The sequence below is a fragment of the Microcaecilia unicolor genome, chromosome 14 (genome assembly GCF_901765095.1).
Source record: "Microcaecilia unicolor chromosome 14, aMicUni1.1, whole genome shotgun sequence".
Lineage (NCBI taxonomy): Eukaryota > Metazoa > Chordata > Amphibia > Gymnophiona > Siphonopidae > Microcaecilia > Microcaecilia unicolor.
Genome location: NC_044044.1, coordinates 14,336,879 through 14,349,231, shown reverse-complemented (window position 1 = coordinate 14,349,231; position 12,353 = coordinate 14,336,879). Strand labels below are relative to the sequence as shown.

The 12,353-nt window shown below is 44.5% G+C and overlaps 1 protein-coding gene across 1 annotated transcript in view; it reads right to left on the bottom strand.

Annotated features, from left to right (window-relative positions):
* Nucleotides 1-11,168, bottom strand: part of LOC115457794 (solute carrier family 12 member 9-like) — a 52,525-nt gene extending 41,357 nt beyond the window's left edge. The window contains 2 exon segments of the mRNA XM_030187397.1: nt 10,972-10,990; nt 10,992-11,168. Of these exon segments, the coding sequence (XP_030043257.1) occupies nt 10,972-10,990; nt 10,992-11,117 (145 nt within the window). The 5' untranslated portion in view covers nt 11,118-11,168.
* Nucleotides 11,169-12,353: the final 1,185 nt, after the last annotated feature.

The following is a 12,353-nucleotide window of genomic DNA, read 5'->3' as shown; positions in this document are numbered from 1 at the left end:
TAAACAGTTAGAAGAGTTTGTGCAGAATCATGAGCAGATATGGCTTTATATTTTCCATCAGAAGTAGCAGTTAAGATTCAGAGGTTAATTATTTACAGATGCTATGACAATTATGTCTTAGTATTTTGCCTTTATGAACTAGTCTCCTCTTCCACCTTTATACACTCGTAAGTAGCTATCTTTTTTTCATTGATTTTTGTTTTCTACATAATTAATTTGGTGTACTATATTTGCTTAGTTTTCTTTGTTTTGAAATCATACTTTATTATAACATGGTGTTGACCATAATAAATTGAATAAAAATATAAAGTAAAAAAAAAAACTGTAGTCCTGGAGGGCCACAAACTAGTCAGGTTTTCAGGATATCCCAATGATATCCAGAAGATATATTTGCTTGCTCTGCATTAACTGTATGCAAATAGCTAACCCCCCCCCCCCCCCCCCCCAGTTTTCAGAAAAGGGGCTATACCTTCCTTCATAAATTACAGGGTAGAAGGGAAACAGGGCTCTTATAATACCCAGTCCAAGGTGTGGTCATTGCCTTTGGTTTCTGATCCCCAGCCAGAGCACCTAGATGCAAAAATAAAAGGGATTTGGCAGAGCCCTTGGCAATTCCCCTAACACCTATACAGGGGAATAAAGGGCTTTTGACTTCTAAGCATGAAAATAGCCGGTGCCAGTCAGGCCCCCACCCCTGTGGGCCAACACTTCACAAGACCAGAACACTGCACCAGTGATTTTACAGTAGAATACTGAAAAGTAATTTTAAAACAATACATGAACGTAAGACCTTTGAAATAAGAATGATTAAATATTTTGACACTCAACAGACAGGACTTAATAAGGATCTGGGTTTTCTAGCCCATTATAAACCATAAAGTTGTATTACTCTGTTTATTTCTCTGTTTATCACCCTCCTCTCACCTTCCCACACCATCCTGTTAGAATATCAATGAAATGCTTTGATGTCCCCATGCATATCTCCTACCCACCCCCACCCTCCCACTCTGTCAGACTGTCAAAGTGATGCTTTGATGTTTCTCTTATATATACTATCTGCTTCCACATTTGCTTATTTCCGATGTGACGAAGAAGGTCAACCTTCGAAAGCTAATCAAGAAATGTATTAAGTTATGTCCAATAAAAAAGGTATCATCTTATTTTCTTTTCCATGTTTTATTTTGTTTGATTTCTATTGATAACCTTTAAGAGTGGACTAACACGGCTACCACACCTCTCTACTTCTAAGCTGCAACACCTTTTTTACTTTACTGAATTGAAGATTTGTGACTATATTAGTCTCTGACCCTGAGAAGTCAAGACTGGGAACCGGCCTCAAAGCCTTTAAAGCTACTGGTTCGTTCACAAGAACACAGGAATGGAGAACTCATCTACCATCACTGCCTGCAGAGAGTGGAAAAGAGGAAAGAGAAGTGGTGGTACCTTATCCAGCTGGAGCTGAATAACTGATAAAGTGAAGCCTCCCCACACCTCAGATACCCCTCTGAAGAAGAGTCGGCTTTGCTTTAAGAACTGTAACTAAGAAAGGAGAATTCAAAAGAACATTAATGATTGCAAGTGGAGGAGTGGCCTAGTGGTTAGGGTGGTGGACTTTGGTCCTGGAGAACTGAGGAACTGAGTTCGATTCCTGGCCCAGGCAGCTCCTTGTGACCTTGGGCAAGTCACTTAACCCTCCATTGCCTGCCGCATTGAGCCTGCCATGAGTGGGAAAGCGCAGGGTACAAATGTAACAAAAACAAATAGATACTATTGGAGATTCTACATGGAATGTTGCTACTATTGGAGATTCTACATGGAATGTTGCTATTCCACTAGCAACATTCCATGTAGAAGGCTGCGCAGGCTTCTGTTTCTGTGAGTCTGACGTCCTGCACGTACGTGCGGGACGTCAGACTCACAGCAGAAGCCTGCGCGGCCACATTGGTGATCTGCAAGGGCCGACTAGGGTGGTGGACTTTGGTCCTGGGGAACTGAGGAACTGAGTTCGATTCCCGGCCCAGGCAGCTCCTTGTGACTTTGGGCAAGTCACTTAACCCTCCATTGCCTGCCGCATTGAGCCTGCCATGAGTGGGAAAAAGCGCGATTTACAAATAATTAAAAAAAAAAGTGTTATTCTTTAACCTACTTTTAATTACTGATATACACAATCTGTGTAAATAGGTTCCTGAGGTGGTTGTCGCGGTTGTTTGGCTATCAAACTTCAGTAAACCCTTTCATGGAGAGCAGTTGGGCCCTGCTGCAGTACCCCCCTTATAGATGTTGAGAGGTGGTGCCACAAAAGACGTAAGCCATGACCTGGCAGTGAGTGAAGTGGGGGAAGAGGAAATGTTGATTATTTGAGGAAGGAGTTAAAGAGTTGTGAAAAAAAAAAAAAAGAGACAGCAGCAGGACTGGCACTACCGTAAGACAAACTAGACGGCTGCCTAGGATGGCGACAAAAAGCAACTCTAGTCAAAGCAAAACAGTAAATCCTACTGCCAGCCAGTCTCACAGACCTATCAGCGCATATTTTACCCACACAAAGAATAGATTCGGAGCAGCCTCTGTGAGTGCTTGAGCACCCCAAATATTGAACAAACCCACCCCTTAGCTGTGTCCAGAGAGAGATAATATTGGTGGGGTTTAGCACCCCAAAATTTTGCAAAACTGGCTCCTATGTTGCCCTCATTAACTTATGTAAATGCAAAACGGAGTTTAATATTTAAAGTGTGATTATTATTCCTCTGTTTTCCCTTAATATCTAGTTTCCTCCTCCATATTATAGTAGTCTAAGGAACATTTTAATGTTTTCTGTTGCATAATTTGTATTTATGCATTCTTCCATTATTTTTATTTATTTTTTATTACATTTGTACCCCGCGCTTTCCCACTCATGGCAGGCTCAATGCGGCTTACATGGGGCAATGGAGGGTTAAGTGACTTGCCCAGAGTCACAAGGAGCTGCCTGTGCCTGAAGTGGGAATCGAACTCAGTTCCCCAGGACCAAAGTCCACCACCCTAACCACTAGGCCACTCCTTATTGCTTTCTGTATTTCTTGTTCAAGAGTTCATCTTGTAAATTGTACTGAAATTCACAAATAAAGTGTGACGTCTAGGTAAGTAAGCATTTTTACAAGATTATTGTGGGATGGATGATGTTGGGATAGTCACAACCGAGTTTAATTAAGGAAGTCTAGGGGGAAGGTCCGAGGCATGAAAGATTACTGAGGGGTTTACAAGACTGAAAAGTTTACACAGGGTGTCTAATAGCCTTGCACTGGTCCTGGACAGTAGGGATTGGAAGCCAAGCTGCAAAGTCAGAGAGACATAACAGTCTTGTTTGGCAAGCACAATGACTAGAATGAGGTCAGTATGAATTTGAAATGTATGATATCAGTGTGAATGGGATTTAAGCCAGGAGACATTTAGTTAAAAAAAAACAAAAGTGCAGGAACAAGGAAAAAGAGCTGAGATTACATAGTAACATAGTAGATGACGGCAGAAAAAGACCTGCATGCTCCATCCAGTCTGCCCAACAAGATAAACTCATATGTGTATACCTTACCTTGATTTGTACCTGCCTTATTCAGGGCACAGACCGTACAAGTCTGCCCAGCAGTATTTCCCGCCTCCCAACCACCAGTCCCGCCTCCCACCACCGGCTCTGGCACAGACTGTATAAGTCTGCCCAGCACTATCCCCGCCTCCCACCAACGGCTCTGGCACAGACCGTATAAGTCTGCCCAGCACTATCCCCGCCCTCCCAACCACCAGTCCCGCCTCCATCCACCAGTCCCGCCTCCCATCACCGGCTCTGGCACAGACCGTATAAGTCTGCCCAGCACTATCCCCGCCTCCCAACCACCAGTCCCGCCTCCCATCACCGGCTCTGGCACAGACCGTATAGTCTGGCATGTCTCAATGGGGGGTAAGGGGAAATGTGCAAGAGCATCCAGAACAGGGAAGAGTATACTTTTGTAGGAAAAGACTGCTTCACTGGCATGCTGATGACATAAGAAGAGAGGTCATAACAGAGAGGACCAGCTTGGATGTTCCTAAAGATGTTGGCAATGCTGGGCAAGATCGGTGTGGAAGCTGTTTAAGTGGTGGTCAGGTAGAAGGATAGCAATGGAAAAGAGTGAGCTATTGGAAGTAGGACTTCATTTCTGGGGCTACCACCTGGAATGCAGTTCCATCATAGCAGAAGTGTTCTGCTCCTGGCCTTTCCTTCCAGCAACCTTCAGGCAGAGGAGGGGAGAGAGAACACTCCCTCAACACACTAATTCCAGCCCTCCTGTTGCCAATCTTCCTCCTAAGGTGTGCCTCAGTGCTGAAATTCTTGTACTAGTATTATTATTATTTATTTAGATTTTGCTCACACCTTTTTCAGTAGTAGCTCAAGGTGAGTTACATTCAGGTACTCTGGATATTTCTCTGTCCCAGGAGGGCTCACGATCTAAGTTTGTACCTGAGGCAATGGAGGGTTAAGTGACTTGCCCAAGATCACAAGGAGCAGCAGTGGGATTTGAACCAGCCACCTCTGGATATCAAGACCGGTGCTCTAACCACTAGGCCACTCCTCCACTAGGCCACTCCTCCACTCCGGAATCTTGCTATTCTTTGGGGTTCTACATGGAATGTCGCTACTCTTTGAGATTCTGCATGGAATCTTGTCACTCTTTAAGATTCCAGAATCTTATTTATTTAGATTTTGCTCACACCTTTTCAGTAGTAGCTCAAGGTGAGTTACATTCAGGTACGGTGGATATTTCTCTGTCCCAGGAGGGCTCACAATCTACGTTTGTACCTGAGGCAATGGAGGGTTAAGTGACTTGCCCAAGATCACAAGGAGCAGCAGCGGGATTTGAACCTGCCACCTCTGGATTGCAAGACCGGTGCTCTAACCACTAGGCCGCTCCTTCACGCTTTCCTTCCTTCCTGTACTAGTGCTTTCAGCGATATGTTTTCCTGAACCTGTACAGCCTTTCCAGCGCAGGGCTTTCCTCTATTGGCCAGCGCTCAGGTGCGTTGCTGGGGGTCATGCCCTCTGCCTGACAGGAGGTGCGTATTACTGTGCTTCCGGTTGGGCAGAGGACCCAGCAGCAGGCCTGAGCATGGGCCTATAGAGGAAGGCCCTGTGACAGCGCTGAAAAAGCTGTACAGCTTTGGGAATAGGCATCACTGAAAGCGCCAGCATGGGGAATGGAAGGGGGATGCTATTCTTACAGCTACTGCGTCAAGAGAAGGTAGACCGTGAGGTAGATAGGGAGAGTAAGAGACAGTAAGGGCTGGAACTGGCATGTGACAGAAGAATACAGTGCAACTAAATCTTTTGCTGTCTGCAGAACTTTCCAAGCTTCTAGTACTCACAGAGAGGATTTAGTTTTAATGAATGTGACAAAAAACAATGATTCAAAATAGGCTAGAGGTTGACCACTGAAAGGATATTTATTTTTATTTATTTAAAACATTTATAGACCACACTATCCTACAATTCTAGGCGGCTTCCAAAATACATACACAATAAAACACTATAGACAAGACATAGAATAGAACACTACAAAACTAATAAAAATAAAACTAACACCAGTCCTTAATTTCTTAAAAAAGCTTGTGCAAACATCTAGGCTTTTAAGCACTTTCTAAATTGTACAACAGAAATTCAGGTAGGGCCTCAATTTGGGTTTCTGCCAGGTACTTGTGACCTGGATTGGCCACTGTTTGGAAAACAGGATACTGGGCTAGATGGACCATTGGTCTGACCTAGTATGGCTACTCTTATGTTCTAACAGGTCCAAACAGATTTTACAGTTTAACTACACGTTTACACTGTCCCACCAGTAGCAGGCAGTAAACATTGCAGCCAGAAGCAAACTACATAGTTCAGACCTTGGTACGGTGACCATTAAGGAAGTTTTACAGTTCAGTCATATGTTCCACAGTGGAATTTGCAAAGAAAATGAAACGCACGTTTGAGTCACTGACAGCTATCCCAGCAAGGATTGGGTTGTGGCAGCAGGGGTGGGGATATGTAGTAGGGAAAACACAGAGAATGTGCCTCATGGAATTATTTCTAACCCCTCTGTGTCTGCATGCGTCTGTGACCAGAAGAGGAGAGGGGAAGTGCAGCTTGAAAGCAATTCTCCAGTCTGTCTTTCGATTTATCTGCTGTAGCTGCTGGGGACTTGGAGACTGCCTATCCCATAGAAATTTATTGGGCCTTTTTTTTTATTTCTTTTAATGGAGAGATTTTATTTCATAACCTAGTAGGTGACGGCAGAAAAAAAGACCTGTACGGTCCACCCAGTCTGCCCAACAAGATAAACTCATATGTGCTACTTTATATGTATACCTGGCCTTGATTTGTATCTGCCATTTTCAAGGCACAGACCGTAGAAGTCTGCCCAATACTAGCCCCGCCTCCCAGCCACCGGTGCTGTTCATTTGATGAACCCCCGGTCTCATCCAGCCCATTTTCAAACCAAATGTGTCTTTTCCTCCACCAACCACAAATTTGGTCCCATTTGGTTCAGCTTTCAGAGAATTATTTTGTCCTCAACACAAACAGATGTGGCAGGCAAAGCCTTAATTCCTTTTGTAGAATACCGTATTTCCTTGATTCTAAGGTACATCCTCCTTTTGCGGAAGTGGAAAAATAAACCCTCGATTCAAGATGCATCCTCATTTTGCAAAAGCGAATGAAAAACACTTATTTACAATTACCAGTACGACAAACACATCCTTTTTTGACACTTACAGTAACATGAACAGTACTATGGGCAATACATTTACTGGTTAACTACCATATACCGGTAGTAACTTTTGAAAAACAAAATTACAGGCACCAGTATATGGTAAGGAGTGTGACAGGTACCGTAGGTTTCCATGTAGGTGCCCCAAGGCCAATTTTTGTCCTCATCTAAGACGCCATCAAACATAAGCCACACCTACTTCCCAAGCACATTCAAATGAGTAAAAATGTGTGTCTTAGAATCTAAGAAATATGTAATTTGCAACGTTCTACTAAGGTTGGAAAGAATAAACAAACAAACAAACAAACAGGAATGGTACTGATGAGGCAGAGGGGTCGAAACCTGCAGGAGGGAGAAAGAAGTAGCACACCACCACCATCATCATGGCCATCCGAGTGATGTGTGCGGGAGAAAAATCATCAGTCTTGACCAAGGGTAGCAACTGAGGCAGAATCCTAAAGCCTCAGAGCAAATATTTGGACATGAGAGATGGAGAGGTTATGAATTTAAGTAAGTGCTGTGGATACAGATCCTTCTACTACCTGGAAACTGTTCTGCAGTGGCCTCAACAATTTAGTATAGATATTACTGGGGATAAATATTTAAACTAGAAGATCAGATCCCAAAACTATATCACAAAAAACGTTCTTCCTTTAAAATATTTAATTTCTTTTATTACATACATATATCACATAAAACCACTTATGCTGTGTAAGTTCCGGAACTTGCCCAGTCACACCCTTCACTTCACCACCCATTCACTTAAACCTTGTGTGGGCACATTTCTATATATCCATAATCTGTGTACATGCTCCCCAATTGTTGTTTCCTCAATTTCAAATCTTCCACTTGTGTCTTAGATATCGTCCTTAAAGGTTCAAATTATAGTCCTTATAAATCATAAAATCTTCTAAATCACATCAAGCAGGAGCACAGTGTTCACAACAAAGTCTCTCCAGCACTCTTCTTGGAGTAGTGTTAGTTCAGCAGAGTGAATCAGTGCAGTGTGTCAAGGGCTTCCTGGAATTTACATACTGTTTCCAGACTTTAAGCACCTTCTAACTCTTCACACCTTCTCTCTTTTGTTCCTCAACAATTGTTTGCTCAACAATTTAGGCCATCATTCCTAACAAACAGCAAAAGTCTTCACCACCAACCGCAACTTTACAGACAATAATTAACAAGCTTGTAAAATAAATAAATAAATACCCCCACCCCCGGCGGAGAATATTGCATGGTTTGGCGGAGAATACTGCATGGTTTATTGACTTTAAAAAAGCTTTAGATTCTATTTGGCACCATGACTTTAGCCTCAAAATTACACAGCAACTGGAATGGAACAAATAACCCTATAGTTGTAAAACACTTAATCCTTCAGCTGACAGGTAAAGATAAACCAAGCTGCAGACAGCCAGCTTCAGGCAAGATACAGCCTAGGATCCACCTGCTAACATGATTTCCACAGCCCTTGAACAAATACTAGAGATCAACTGCTGGCTACATGCAGACAATCTGACAACTGTGGGGGGGGGGGGGGGGGGATGAGAATTTCACTACTGCATGGTAATCTAGCCAATTATAATATACATCATCATGCCTGTGAACTTTACGAGTAAGGGGAAGGAGAGAAATGCATATTAACTTTTTCTTCTCTTCCACCCTCCATTCATACTCTCTCTCCCTTCAAGAGATGACTCCAATACTCTTTCCACGTCTAGGTTCAACCTCAGCACCCTTCTTCCCCTCCTATAATCACTCGCATCTTCCTGACTTGTTCCTCTTGGTGGCTCCTTGCTCCTTCCCATTCTGCCATCAGCTGAGTTCCAGGGCAGTGGTTCTCAACCCATCCACAGGACACCTAGCCAGTCAGGTTTTCAAGATGTCTGCAATGAATCTGAGGTACTATCTTCATTGTATGCAAATCTATCTCATGCATATTCATTCTGGATATCCTGAAACCTGACTGGCTGGGTGGATCCCCGAAGACTGAGTTGAGAACTCCTGGGCCAGAGCCTTGGAATCACAAAGAGCTGCAGCCTGAGCTGTGTCTGCTCTATCCCCTTCCCTGTTTCTTCCCATATATTGCATGTTTAACACCGATAAGGAAAGGGTAAGGCTGGACACATCAGAACAGAAAAACAATCGCTCTGCTCTCTTCTCCAGAAACTCCTAAGATACAGGAGGTGAGGGAATGAGAATAGAGTAGACTTTGAAGGTCATCAAGTGGAAAGAAACTAGAGTGGAGTAGCTGAAATACACACTGCAGGTCAGAAAATAACTGCTCCACTTCTCTCCCCTCTTGTCCCCTACATGTTGCCTGAAGGGGAAGGACTGGACAGCAAAGCCCATGTCTGCAGTTTTCAAGTCTTACCCCAGAAAACCTGCAATTTATGCAGCTTCTTAAGCCAATTTTCATCCATAAATTTACACTCCGTGGACTTTTGTGCAAATATTTGAAATGTCTGCAATATTCCCCTCCGAAGGGACACCACCTTGCAAGTGGTGGAGGGGCTTCCATGTTTCAATGACTCAGAGGGCTATACTGTAGGGTTACCCATATCAGACAGGCCTCTGAGGAGAAACCAGACAAAGAGTGTCCCAACCTGGAGGATCCAAGATGGCATTAAGGGAGGACGTACATTAGTTGAGTTTCCCGTTTTACACCAGAATGCCTGAAGAAGGCGCGCTCCCCAGAGAATGGGGAAAAGGCAAAGCCATGGTGTTTGTCCTCCTCGAACATGGCTGGGGTTTCCCACCCACTTCTCAGTCTATTTTGGAGAGATTCGGGGTCATAACGTCGGGGATATGGTTCCTGCTTCGGGGAACAGCAAGGCTTTATTGCTGAATCTCAGTGGAGGGAGTGACTTTGAGTCCCCCTGTTGGCACGACCCCTCCAGACCCGGAAACAGTATGCTTCGCTATGGAGGTCAATAATGGAAACGCCTGAAGTGGGCTAGGATTTTCACGTGACCCGAGGAGGTCCTGGCGCAGCATCAACTCCGGATAATAAACCAACTGGGGGATTGTTTGTTGTGTATGGTTCAATTATAAGTGGTGGAGGGTTGCCATCTCCACCGACGAACATGTTATTTACCCACGAAGAGAACTACCTCTGAAAGATGTCCCACCCTACCACAGCATGGGTAAGAGCACTGAACCGGGGCAGCCAGACCACTCTCATACAATCCACACCAGGCATATCTTTCTTTCTTCTTTTAGTGGCAAATCTGCATCTACCGGGGGTCTTTGGATACTTAGGTATCCACAGTTGCTGCTGGGAAAAGTTCCTTCTGAAACTCAGCTTGTAGGACTACGTACACTTTCATCTGAACAGCACAAAGGGGAGTCTGAAATGTACCTCTTTGTGTATTACTTTTGTAAAACAGATATATAATTATCTGGCCAATAAAGATTCCTAAACCTGAGGGGAGACAGACAGCAAGAGTGTGTGTGTGTGTGTGTTCACACATCCCAGCCTCCATCCCTCTACTGAATGGATGCTTCACTCGCAGCTAAGTATCACATTTGTTCTCTGAATAAGGCAGTACTCCAATTATCAGAACCATGCGAATCTCATGAGAACTAGGGTAAGTGGGAAATGCAGGAAACAAAGACTGGGACAGGGAGGGGAAGTGGGAGCCACTGCAAGGGGCCAGAGATCCCTGGTCCTCTTCATCACAGCAATAGGATCAAATGGTTGTCAATCAGTTTCTATGGTAGCTATTTGCCACTGTATTTCAGACAATGCTTCAAGATTGGCAGGTATGAGGCTACTTCTTATGAAACTGGCTGTCTGGTAGGCTTCTGTGTAGCCACTAGATATCTGGTCACACTGGCTCAAACCCAGCAGTCAGGTACCTACCTAATAAACACTACTGGTAACATTAATTTGTGTGGTACTAATAGGTCAAACATACTCACTCTGACCCAGGACTCTGAAATCTGGCAGTCATCGTATTTATGCTTGTAGTTGGTTAGTAGTTATGATGTTAACGCAGTTATAAGTTTTATGTCAAGCTATACCTGCTTTTCACCACACTTGGGTAAATTTCTTTATAATGCCGGTTAATAAATCCAAATAAATAAATGTGTGATGAAACCAGATAGTCAAATCATTTTCCGGGGTTGCCACTGGCTATCTACCTTCACACTGCTTCTGTAGATCACTGGCCAAGTGACTACCAGAAAATTCTATAGAAATGGTTGGGCCAACACTTACCAATCCTCATGAACACCACAAATGCTGAACATGGAGAGAACAGTGGGGACCACCACACCAAAGAACGTGGATAGCTTCTTTCCCTGCTCCATGGGAGGTGGCGGTGGTGGAGTGACACGGACCTCTGCCATGTCCTGGCCGTCCATCCTGTCCTCACCTGGCGCATCCCCAATCACATTGAAGAGGCGGTAATTTAGCAGGGGGAACTCTCAGTGGACATGGCAAGGGGTGGGGAAGCGAGGCAAGGAGACGTCGCCAGGATTGCTCTAGAAGAGAAAACAACAGGAGACTGAATGAGGGATGCAGCAAACTCGATGTCCCACCACTGCTTTCCATGCTGGTGAAGCGTCACTCTGCAACTGCAAGGCCTTCTTGGAATCTGTGCCTAGTTGCCCTGGAACTCCCACTGGCTCTGTTTATGCCTAAGTTTCCAATCATACTAAAGAGGTACATAGATTACCAAGCTCAAGTTATAACTGATGTTCAACCATATAAATCTCTCCTGCCGCCTCCATGATATATGGGTATGTGTAGAAACCACTGCATATACAAATAAACTGCTTACAGTAGGTGTTAACACTCTGCACTGTTATTATGGGTTAAACTATGGTATTTTTACAGCTGTCAGGCTTCCTCTTAGGACACACTGGTAAGAAAACAAACAAATGTCTGTGTACATACACATAAGTGATACATACTTGTTCAAACTGAGTGCAGTAAAAGTAATACACCAAGGTGCCATGCAGCTGTGTGTGCCCTAGAGACAGGGTCCCAATCACAGCTCAGACCCTCCCAGGTCTCTGGCTAGGGGAGAGAGGGCTGCATGCACTGCTTAGGTCGCACTTATGCCAAAAGAGGCCATGATTGGGCTGAAGTCAATGTTTTAGTTCCAGACACCGGAGAACGGTGCTGACAAAAAGGCGAAGCACTTTTATTTTGTACACAAAAATACATTGATAAATTACACATACCACAAGCACAACCTCTGTGAAAAGGAGGAAGTGTCACCACCACCCCCAGTATTTCGGAATATCCCTTCTCCCTACACTCACAACACATGCACAGCGGATACAGCTGGCCAGGGCACGGTGACGTATGGGGACCACCCCGGTCCCTCCACTCTTCCCTCTACCCCAACCGGGTGACCATCAAGAAAGACCCTCTCCCGGCTACAATAAGGCATTACACATGAGCACACCGGCTAGAAATCCTTTCTTTCTGTGCACAGACGAAACCCACCTCTTCGCCCGTCAAACTCCAGCAGCGGGGTGGAAATCGGGTTTCGTTTTGGAGAAAACGTTGCTGGAGAGAAGAAGGGAACCCAGCAACAGCTCCTCCATGGGAGCCCAGGCCCGGCCGGCAAGGAAGTCACGGGACTCCTC